The 12487-nt window shown below is 39.4% G+C and overlaps 1 protein-coding gene across 1 annotated transcript; it reads left to right on the plus strand.

The window, feature by feature from the left end:
* Positions 1-1016: 1016 nt before the first annotated feature.
* LOC126976370 (gloverin-like) lies at positions 1017-5140 on the plus strand. Its single transcript, XM_050824673.1, has 5 exons — positions 1017-1144; positions 1579-1671; positions 2350-2491; positions 2805-2990; positions 4409-5140. Exons 2-5 carry the CDS (start codon positions 1595-1597, stop codon positions 4535-4537), a joined length of 534 nt encoding a protein of 177 aa, XP_050680630.1. The 5' UTR covers positions 1017-1144; positions 1579-1594; the 3' UTR covers positions 4538-5140.
* Positions 5141-12487: the final 7347 nt, after the last annotated feature.

A 12487-nucleotide genomic window follows, 5' to 3' on the forward strand; every position in this document is an offset into this window, starting at 1 on the left:
ATTGCTGATAGCATCAGCCTGTCAGATACTCCTAATAATGCCGTTATTACACTCTCAACCCTGGACAGGAACGATGCAATTCTTTTACGCTGAATAGAATTAAACGAATCAACCCTAGCCTCCGCGTACATTTCTCTAGCGCTACAGCAACGTTTCAGGCCCACGAGGAATCTAAAAATGTTATTGTAGGCGACTCGTATGCCATCATGCGACTTATTAGAATAATTAGTCCAAAGCTGACACGTGTAAAACGACTGGCAGAAAGACTTGAAGAGAGTAATTCTCACGTCCTAAGATACTACAGCTTGGTAATGGAGCGATTGCCCTCAGGATATTTCATGAATAGATTTTATTGTAACGCAATGTATAAAAAAAAGTCGCGAGTTTCTTGCGCTCGTTCTTCCCAGGCCTCAGTTCAATAAGTTTTTTAATACCATAATTTGATTAAAACAATATATGAATTTGAATGAATGAATGAATATAAGTTGACTTCATTATAGTTTTTTTTCACTTCTCTTACTTAAATAAGTAAAATCAATCACAGCATAAAACAATTTGTTATTTTTTAAAGTAACCTTCACTTCTGGGATTAACTATACAAATATAATTTGGAAAAAAAATCTTGTAGATGAAGCCACAACCTGAGAGTTGAACAAGACATAGAAGATTTATCAACAGTTGGCTCAGTCGAAATGCGCTCGCACGGAACGCGAGAGGTCGTGGGTTCGAGTCCCACATCGTTCATAGATTTTGTTTTCAAATTAAATTTGTGTAATCTCTGCATAGTCGAATAATAGGTAGTTTTAAAACATGCATGCATACAAAGCATGTTAACATGTCTTAAATGAAAACTCTTCAGTAGTCGAAATCTCTATAACATCAATTTTTGGACTCTCCCCTGAAGTTCGACTGGTTCAACTTGATTCGACTGATTCGATTGTACATGAATATCTAGCTGTTGATAAATATAATGACGCTAGTAAGCTTAATTGAGTAATGAGCAAACGCGGAGTCTCGGGGAATTCCTAAGGGAAGTTACTCTTCGCTCCCGAGGCGGTTGTTTTGTATAAATACTTCATTCTCTAAATGTCGACTATCATTCGTTCTCGGTGATTTGACCGTTGTAGTTTCAGTGTGTTAAAAGGTATGTAAAAAATAAATTTAAATATTAATCTTTTTATGTAAAAGTTCGGTACTCGTGTTTCTCCTCCTGCTAATTGGTTTCAGCTACTAAAGTGTCCCTACTCTGTGGTGTCAGCATGTAGCTGTTTGTTATAATTTGAATCTGGTAGGCGGCGCTGTCGTCACGATCGTGTATCAGTTTTTTTTGATATAACATTTTTTTCAAATAAGATAACCAATATTTATCCCAGATTGGATAAAATTAAAAGTTAAATAAAAATTACTGTGTCTCTATATCACGTTCGAGGGCACTTCGTGAGGAAACGTAGCTAATTATTTTTTATAATAAGCACAGGTATTAATGGTATTAATATATTTTTGATAACATAATTTAATTAAACTTATTGAACGGCTTTTCTTCAAAGGCAATATAATGTAGCACAACTTATATTACAGGAAACAGCAATCCAAGATGAAGCAGGTCTGTGTTTTAATCACAATGGTGTGTACCATCGCCGCTCAGGAGTTTGTGCCAGTTTTACGTGACCCGTAAGTGTTGATGATGTTATCTGAATAGTACATTTAAGTAACAGCACGCTAAAAACGTAAATGCAAGTGGTCTTTACGTGACATTTTCTTATATCCAGTCGCGGACTGGTTATGAGAATAGTTTATGACTTGTCCACATATAGAGGACGAAGGCAAAATAAAGTTGACGTACGTAAGACAAAGAGTGTGTGAACAGCTCATTTTTTTTATGACAATAAAAGACAAGACGAGCAGGACGTTCAGCTGATGGAAGTTGTAACGCCCTGCCCATTACAATGCAGTGCCGCTTAGGATTCTTGCAAAACCCAAAAGTTCTGAAGGGCACTACAACTGCGCTTGAGACATGAGATGTTAAGTCTCATTTGCCCAGTAATTTCACTAGTTACAGCGCCCTTCAGACCAGAATTTTCGTGTTCGTTTGAATATTGCCGTAGCGAGCGTTTTGGAAACACTCAGAATCGGTTGATAGAAACTGTATACAATTAACTTAAAAAGTTTTGCACATCTGGTAGAGTGGAAATTCAGTGTACAGCCGCTGGTATTCATTTCATAATTCATAGGATTTATATTTATGAGGACAAATGTCTTTAAATGACTTATGCGAGAATTTTAAATATGAATAAGTACTTACAATACTTATATATATAACTGCTACTTATATGAGTGTACGGTCCACAGAACATACCCCGTATGGTACGTGGGGGGCGCAGTCGGAGGCACGGTGAGACAGCGGGGGCGCCGTGACGTCACGGTGGATCGTAAAGTGGGCGACAACGGCAAGGTGTTCGGAACTCTTGGCGCTAACGATAATGGACTCTTTGTAAGTTTCATGTTAGTGTAAACAAAAATACAGCAACAGCACTATCGCTTTTAAATATGACTTGCAATAATGACACAGTAAGATCAAGGTGTTCTGATTGGTCTTCATCCACTATAATATGTCATAAGAGATATTTTTGACGATCAAAATTATCACTCTCCGAATTTATATTTGCACATAACAGACCTTTCATTTACGAATATACTTCATAATTCGCGAAATCTACATTCTTTTCATCTATATATATTCTTTTCATCTATAGTATATTCTCTTCGGATGTTGTATCAACATGAGCACTATGTTAATGACCTAGGGTAAGGGCGGTTACGAGCACCAGATCTTCGACGACGCTCGTGGAAAGCTGAGCGGGCAGTTGTCGGGCTCGCGGGTTTTGGGTCCGATGGGAGACGCCTCGCTGGTGGGCGGAGGCCTGCGCTACGAGAACCCCAACGCACAGGCCTCTCTGGACATCACCAAGCAGATACACGGACATACTATGGTAACATATACAAATTAATTTTTTTCAATCTATTATTAAAAACTGTTCGTTGGACCTGAAAAGAACAGCAAGAAACTCAGCACTATACCAGTCGAAGACTTCTTTGCACAGGATTCAGGTTAGATGGATAGCACTTCGCTGTTTTGCCCTTTTCTGTTGAAGCGTATTGTGCGCAGGCACTATTTGTATTTCAGTTAGAAGGTCACCGTAACTAGTGGTATAATTATTACTTTAATTTACTACTTACCAAGATCAATTATGTTTGGGTTCAGTATAACTAGACAGAATATAAATTATGACAGGATAATCCTGAATGATAAATTTTAAAATTTATTTTAGTTAAGGAATTCATAACATTATAATAAATAAGCCCACCAAGGGCGGTAAGTCTTTGCACAGGATTCCTGCTAAATAGGTACGGTAGTCATTCTGTCTTGAAGCTTTAATGTGGTTACTAGTTATTACAGGCCTATTTATTCCTTAATATCCTATTTCTCAACGTGACCAGCGCAATAGCAGTGATCAAAAAATCCTGAGCCTCACTGCATTGTGTCACTAACCATCAAGTCATTCACCTGGTGGTTAGAGAAACAGAGAAAAATAAAAAAATCTCAGCGAGTCCCTTTTGCAAATCAAATTGCATTACAACTTAATTTATTCAATAAATATCGTGGAAGGTGCTCGTGCCTTTCCAGACGTGTGGTATACACGTGTCACCATTGCAAGGTTCAAAAAATATCAACATTCAAATAATTAAGTAATTATTATTCTTCACAGTAAGACACTTCTACCAATAGCCGTTAAAATGGGTGTACACGAACGGTAGCAGACCAAAAAAATCACACATGGAAGCTCACTCCAGTCTGGTTCACAACAAAAACACCTGATGATGTTATTTTAGCTTGTGTAAGGGAGCGCTAAACGTGGTTGGACGATTCGTATTTTTTATATGAAAATAAGGGACGAGACGAGCAAGACGTTCAGCTGATGGTAATTGATACGTCCTGCCCATTACAATGCGCGTCACCTTGAGACGTAAAATATTGAGTCTCATTTGCGCAGTAATTTCACTAGATACGGAGCCCTTCAGACCGAAACACAGTATTGCTTACACATCACTGCTTATATATTATAGCGTACTACGCGGCCAAATTATATCTGGACCTCCCTGGAACGTAATGCCCCCTCCCGTTTCCCTTTCACCCCCTCGCGCACGTCCTTACGTACGGTTTGCAGTTTCAACTTTCATTACACATACACGCAAATCACACACATTACTGCTTTACGGCAGAAATGGGCACCGTTGTGCTAACCAAAATCTAGCCAGCATCTTGTGCAAAGGAGTCTCCCACTGGTATACCAGCGAAGTTCACAGTTAAATTGTATGACGTGAAGTAGAATGATAAATATCATTTCAGTACTCGGCGGCGGCCGGCGGTAAATGGCCGGTGGGCAAGAACGGCGACTTCTCAGTGCAAGGAACGTACAACCAGATGCCAGGCTTGAGGGACTATGGAGCGATGGCCAACTACAACTACAGGTGGTGAATGATGAGTGATGTACTCTAGAGCTCTGTTACTGTGATGGCTTTTAAGTGAATTAGATATTAATTAATGACATGACGTTTAGAATATCCATTAGCTGTACATTTTTAAGGACTAAACCCGGATTAAAATATGTTTGTACTTATATTTTAAAGTTGAGAAGCGTACGCTGTGTTATAATCGCGAAGTAAAATTATTCCAAATTTAAAATTTTGTCTTTATCTTACCTGTGTCACTACAGAATTACATGAGAGGGAGAAGTACCTACCTAATTTCAAACTTGAAGTAACTTTTCATTGCATTTATTAAGACAGTGTTTTGTCAAACCTAACTGAATGCTGTTTGCATTATAATTATAAATGGCGTCACCTTTTTGTACTACTTTTAAAACTGGGTTGATGGCCATCAACCATGTATTTTTTTAATTAAGTAATTACAAGCCTAATCGAAGCTTATCAGCTGATAAATTGTAATAAGAAATGCCAACCAGCTCGTCAAATACGAGTAGGTAGGTATTAACATAATTGTACATACAATTATTGCCAAATCAATTTATTATTGTACCTAAATGATGTAATTTTTGTAATAAATAGTTAGTATCTTCTATTTCAGTTTTTTTCCTTCTTAAAGTATTTTAAAAAGTCGAACAACAGTTGTGATGACGCGGTGAATTATGAAAACAAACATGTTTCTACAAAACATATCACATTTCATATTTACGAAATTAAAGTGATTTTCATTTAAATATGTGGGAATAAAATTAACGATTGATTTCTTCAGGTGTTAGTACGCCAGCTATCCTTGACGGCTAACAGATAAAATATTGCCTTACTTTTATCCTTGATCTACTCTTTTATTACATCAATCTTAAGCACCGATCACTAGTAGACCACCAAGCTTATACTCTAAGCTTGGTGGTCTACTTCTACACGACATTGGCAAACTTGTGTTATACCTTCCACAGAAGCTACAGTAGGAAGAATAAAATAGAATAGAACATTTTTATCAGTTTTTTTGTTTTGGCATCACCGCAGCCTTTAACTTTTTACTCCGCCTGGAGTGGACGAAATACCAGTTTGCCTCACTGCGTTTTGCAATATTCATGGTGTTACAAAGGGCGTATAAACCCTCGTTTACACCAAGAAACAAGTCAAACACTTGTTTCATAAAAAACTTGTAAAATACTTGTCAAAACATAATAATTGGTTTTTAACATGTATTGCAATTGTATGAAACATTCTTTCGTTCACACTGTGTTGCCATCAAGTTTTTATACAAGTATAAAATACATTTGCGGTCACATATAGTTCTAAAACATGTTTGATACAGTCTCATACATTGACAGCGATCACACCGTATGAAAATCAAATATACATGTGCTATACCTGTTAAATGCTTTTTGAATAAAGTTTTAAACATTTACCGGACAGACCGCTATTTTTTAAAGTGGAAGAAAAGAAGAAGATAAATGCAGTGTGTACGGTCAACAGCATGTCGACTGTACATCACGTTTCGCGTATCAGCGTTTACGTCGCCTCGCGTTATTTCCTAAGTAATATTGTAACCAGTTCGCGACAAGCCGCCGATCGATTCGCGTGCTCATTACCATACCAACATTTTACCATTTTACCATATAGCATAAGTTAAGGTTTCAATATACCATTTGAGCCTAACTTGTGTTTTACTCTGTACGGAACCAAACCACCGTACATTGTGGTCCTTCGGCCTTTTGTTAACCAGTGACAAATTTTTTTTTTTTTAACCATTCCAAGGACATTGTGGTCCTTCGGCCTTTTGTTAACCAGTGACAAATTTTTTTTTTTTAACCATTCCAAGGACATTGTGGTCCTTCGGCCTTTTGTTAACCAGTGACAAATTTTTTTTTTTAACCATTCCAAGGACATTGTGGTCCTTCGGCCTTTTGTTAACCAGTGACAAATTTTTTTTTTTAACCATTCCAAGGACATTGTGGTCCTTCGGCCTTTTGTTAACCAGTGACAAATTTTTTTTTTTTTAACCATTCCAAGGACATTGTGGTCCTTCGGCCTTTTGTTAACCAGTGACAAATTTTTTTTTTTAACCATTCCAAGGACATTGTGGTCCTTCGGCCTTTTGTTAACCAGTGACAAATTTTTTTTTTTAACCATTCCAAGGACATTGTGGTCCTTCGGCCTTTTGTTAACCAGTGACAAATTTTTTTTTTTAACCATTCCAAGGACATTGTGGTCCTTCGGCCTTTTGTTAACCAGTGACCAGAATTTTTTTAACCATTTCGAGGACACAAAAACATTGTGATCCATCGTTCTATTAACCAGTACCATTAGTTAACCATTTTAACCAAAATTCGTCGCGTGTGTAGTGAACCAAATTAGTGTTGACCAAAGTGCTTGTGTGTGGAGTGTAACCAGTTCACCAGATCGGCGATACTACCAGCGACTACCAACGGGGAGACTGCTGAGGACACACCAGGTCACCACGTACCAGTCTTCAAGTAAGATCTTTCCTTTTTATCACTCACCACTCTTTACCACTCTCTTTTGACCCGTAACCATGGAGGCTCTATTAACCACCCAAAACCAGATTATGTCCGCGATTAACACGCAGTGTGTTAATTTCAAGAAGGACGGGCCAGAACGAAAGACACCCGCCTATATTGAAAAACGTCTCAACGCTTTAGACTCGTACTGGAGTGAATTCCAGACCAACCATACTAGGCTTTGTGCTGAGTTTGAAGACCCTAACCATCGCTACTTCGCGGAAAACCATTACCAGCGGACGAAAGATTTTTACCAGGAAGTTAGGAATATGATTTCTAATTACGTAACCAGCGATCCCAGCAAACCATTACTGAGACCTGCTACACCATTATCGCAGGGCTCAGATAGGCGCGATATTTTCTCTCCCGCTCAGGAGGGTCCCTCTTTTAGCTTCCCTGCACCAAAGCTATCGAACCAGGGCAACTCCAGTAGGGTCGAAGAAATGCTGCGAAAGCAGAAGAGCAACTTCAAGGCGCTATCCCGTACCATAGAGGCTGTCGACCTTGAAAGCTGCTCCGACCGCTGGGAGTTCGAAGATATTTTACGAACTATCCAATCAAGATGGTCGGTCATCGATTCTCTTCACTGGGACATCGACAGCGAAGGGCTGCTCGACAACGAAGAGTATGAGACAGCATTCGCTGAGATGGAGAAGAAATACAACACCATGAAGAAGGCAGTGAACAGACAGATGTGGTCGTCATCTTACAGGGAACGTTCAACCCCACAAATGGACATTCCCACCTTCAGCGGAAACTACCAAGATTGGATATGTTTTAAAGATTTATTCTCCGAAACAATTCACCATAATAAATCTTTACCAAATGCGCAGAAAATGCAATTCTTGAAAAGTAAGCTCCGTGGCGAGGCTGAAAAATTAGTTCACCATTTACGCATCAATTCTGAAAACTACGAAGTATGCTGGGACATATTAAACCAACGTTACCATAATACTAGGTTAATATTTAATTCTCACATACAATTGTTACTAACCATGCCTACGATTCAACATCAATCTGCAGCGGTCATCAAAAGGTTACATGACACCACCAACGAGTGTCTTAACTCTATAAAAGCAATGGGCATCGACATTTCCAACTGGGACCCATTGATCGTCTATATTTTGTGCCAAAAGTTAGATACTGAAACCCATAATGATTACATTGTGTCGCTTAAGAATCCAAAAGAATTGCCTACTTTGTTAGATTTTTTGAAATTTTTAGAAATTAAATTTACTTCGTTAGAAAGCTCTCGTCGTAAGCAGGACTTCAACAAATCAAATTCATCCCAGGTACACCAAAACCAATACCAAAAACCATGGGCTGAAAAGCATACCAATAACCATTTACATAATTTTATGAACAGAAATTTTAAACCAAGACCAGCTGTAATAAACCACGTCAATACGAAACCAGTACATATTGCGCCACAACGGAAATGCATACTCTGTAAAACGTGTTGCCATGAATTGTTTAAATGCAAACAATTTCTAGAATCCGCACCGCTGAATCGACTTAAGGTCATTGAATCCAACAAATTATGTAAAAACTGTTTAATTAACCATTATGACAAGGAATGTTCTTCGGAAAAAACTTGCCGTTTTTGTAACCAGCAGCATAATACTCTTCTGCATAATGCTCTTGTCACTTTTGCACCATCTACTTCTAGAAATACCGAGATCGAAAATTCTCCTAGAAGATCCAATATATGCGTTACCAATGCCCCACAAGAAACCATGCCCAAATTATTAGCAACAGCTAAAGTTAATATTATGTCTATGGATGGCTGTCACCATACCATGCGAGCCCTCATAGACCCGTGCGCGGAGTCATCTCTCATTACAGAGAATGCCGCTCAACTTTTAGGCCTACCCAGGATTAAGCGCCACTGTGTGGTGGTCGGAGTAGGCGCAAAAGCCAACAATAGTAAGGGAGTCGCACAGCTTTCAGTGTCATCTCTTCATAATAATTTCACATTTAAAACGGAAGCCTATGTGATGAAGCATGTCGTCGGGAATTTACCACACGAAACATTAGAAAAACCAGCTTGGCCGTATTTACAAAAGTTACCACTCGCAGATCCAGAGTTTTATAAAAGTAGACCAATAGATTTAATTTTAAGCGTTGAAGTTTACGAATTAATTATTTTACCAGGTTTAATTCGTAATGGCACATCACTACCAATCGCGCAAAATACCAAGCTCGGTTGGATTCTTAGTGGTACCATAAAACCAAACCAAACATATTGCAACGTCGTCATGGTCGACTTGCAGGATATACAGCGGTTCTGGGAGATTGAAGATATCTCAGACAACTCTGTAAATATTACGGATGAAGATAACCATTGCCTTCATCATTATCAACAGCATACTACGCGCAAACCAGACGGACGTTATGTTGTACGGTTACCATTAAAACCAGAGATTACCGAAAAATTGGGTGAGTCTAAAACCAAAGCCGTAGCCCAATTTCGGCAATTAGAACGCAGATTTTGTAAAAATAAAATTATCGAACAGAACTACAAACAATTTATCCATGAATATATTAATTTAAACCATATGAAGAAATGTAATAGTAATCCGATACTTCAGTGCTATTTACCTCACCATTGTGTAATCAGAACGGATTCCACGACGACTGCCACGCGAGTTGTTTTTAATGCCTCAGCGAAAACTTCGACTGGACTTTCGTTGAATGACCTTATGTACTCTGGACCAAATTTACAAGAGGATTTGTTTACTCTCATATTAAAGTGGAGGCAGTACCAAATAGCCTTCACAGCCGATATAGAGAAGATGTTCAGATTTATAGATGTCCATGATGATGACCAGCCGCTCCAGAAGATCGTGTGGAGGGACTCTGAAAAGCAACCATTAGAAGAATACCAACTTACCACTGTCACATACGGCACCAAGGCCGCACCATTCCTAGCCATGATGACATTGAAACGTCTGGCTAAGGATGAAGGTCACCGTTACCCAGAAGCAGCAGAAGTTCTGGCTACCAGGCTCTACATGGATGACCTCCTCCATGGACATCATGACCTCCAGTCTGCAAGGAAGCTGATTTCCGACCTCATAAATCTCCTTAAGTTAGGTGGATTCAATCTAAGGAAGTGGTCGTCAAATCAACCAGATGTACTACCAGATAACCAGTTACCATGCGAAGACCAAGCATATGTTTTTAAATACCAGGAATCAACCAAGGCATTAGGACTTAAGTGGCATCCCGACGAAGATTATTTCACTTTTCAATTGAATTCCGAACCAGTCAGTAAACTCACCAAAAGAAGTTTACTCTCGAATATATCGAAGATATTTGATCCGCTTGGATGGCTTTCACCAGTTACCACCAAGTTGAAACTACTCTTCCAGGAAGTATGGCTCTTAAATCTTCTGTGGGACGACGAATTACCAGCTGACATCAACACAAAATGGAAAACCATAGAGGCTGACATCACGAAAATTAGCCATATTACCATACCAAGGTGGTTGCAGTCTTCTAAGAACGACACCATTGAATTACATGGGTTTTGTGATTCATCACAAAATGCCTACGCTTGTGTTGTATACTGCAGAGTCAACAATATTACCAGCAACCAGTCTTCTGTAGTATTAGTAGCTTCGAAGTCTCGTCTCGTACCTGTAAAGAAAAATGTATCGTTACCTAGATTAGAGTTATGTGCAGCGGTTCTACTTACCAAGGTCATGAAGATCACCTGTAAATGCCTATCAGATTACAACATCAAAATCTACGGTTGGTCTGATTCGACAGCTGTGTTAGGCTGGCTCAACGGCGACCCATGTAAATGGAAACCATTCGTCGCGAATAGGGTGAAGCAGGTCATTGACATTATACCATCGAGTAGCTGGCATTATGTGTCAACAAAGGACAACCCAGCTGACTGCGCAAGTAGAGGCATTACCACAGAACAGCTGATTAACCATTCCATGTGGTGGATAGGTCCCCACTGGCTAAGATCGTTTGAAGAGTCCAAATTAACCAATAAATTATATACAACCTGCGAAGAGCTTAAAAAACCATTATTAAATATAAATGTAAACACAATTAAATATCAAAACAAGGTTATAGATAGTATAATTAGCAGATACAGCGATTTTACGCGAGCTTCAAGAGTGCTTGCGTGGGTGTTACGTTTTACACCTAAGTCATTTAATACTAATAAAACAAACTACTTAACTATATTAGAAATAAGAAAAGCTAAAAACTTAATTATAAGGCATATACAACAAGTAGAATTTTTAGAAGATATACAATATATTAAAAACCATAACCAACCTAACCCTAAGAGTAAATTATTAAAATTGAAACCATTTATTGATAACCAGGGGCTCTTGAGGGTTGGGGGGCGATTGACCAACGCCAAAATAGAAGATAGTATGAAACATCCGTGTATTTTACCACATAACCATTTGCTTACTGACATGATTATTGACCACGCGCATAAGATGACCTTTCATGGGGGTCCCCGGTTAACCCTTGCTTGGCTGCGTCAAGAATATTGGATCCTGGGAGGAAACAATGCTGTAAAGAAGAGGCTACGGAGATGTGTGCTATGTAGAAGGCACGACCCCCTGAAACACGACCAGTTGATGGGAGACTTACCACCTGCAAGAATCAACAGGACCCGCCCCTTTTACCATTTGGGGGTTGATTTTACTGGTTTTGTTGACGTCAAGTCTGCGAAGGGTAGATCAGTGAGATGTACCAAAGGATATGTCGCCGTCTTCGTGTGTATGGCGACCAAGGCTGTACATTTGGAGTTGGTCTCTGATCTCACCGCCTCAGCATTTTTGGCAGCCCTCAGAAGACTTGCGGCCAGGAGAGGATCGCCCGGTCACATTTACAGTGACAACGGGACGAACTTTATAAAAGCAAATAGAGTTTTGCAAGAGGAGATTGTTAACTTGAAAACCATATTGAATGCCCAGTTTTATGCAGAAATAGCTGAAATGTCGATAGAATGGCACTTCAACGCACCATCTTGGCCAAGCGCAGGCGGTCTCTGGGAGGCTGCAGTGAAGAGCTTGAAATACCACCTGAAGCGAGTAATAGGAGAACAAAAACTCACCTACGAGGAGTTCTCTACTCTTCTAGCTCAGCTAGAAGGATGCCTTAACTCCAGACCTCTGTGCCCGCTGAGTGAAGACGTCGAAGACTTAGATTGTTTGACCCCTTCTCATTTTCTGTCCAGTGGACCAACATTGACCATTGTTGAGTCAGAACACGACTTACGAACCAGATGGCAGTTAGTGCAGAAGATTTACCAAGATGTGTGGAAGAGATGGAGAGCGGAGTACCTCACACAGTTGAACGCTAGGTCCAAGTGGCGACGTTCACAACCAAATTTAAATGTTGGCGGCATTGTAATTATACACGATGCTAACCTGCCACCG

Source organism: Leptidea sinapis, chromosome 40 (assembly GCF_905404315.1).
Source record: "Leptidea sinapis chromosome 40, ilLepSina1.1, whole genome shotgun sequence".
NCBI lineage: Eukaryota > Metazoa > Arthropoda > Insecta > Lepidoptera > Pieridae > Leptidea > Leptidea sinapis.

What these genes read in the sequence shown, in the direction of transcription:
- LOC126976370 (XM_050824673.1), top strand. Translation starts at nt 1,595, where the DNA reads ATGAAGCAGGTCTGTGTTTTAATCACAATGGTGTGTACCATCGCCGCT. An exon ending in CTAACGATAATGGACTCTTT is followed by an intron (nt 2,492 to 2,804) that starts GTAAGTTTCATG and finishes TTAATGACCTAG; the next exon opens with GGTAAGGGCGGTTACGAGCA. An exon ending in AGATACACGGACATACTATG is followed by an intron (nt 2,991 to 4,408) that starts GTAACATATACA and finishes ATATCATTTCAG; the next exon opens with TACTCGGCGGCGGCCGGCGG.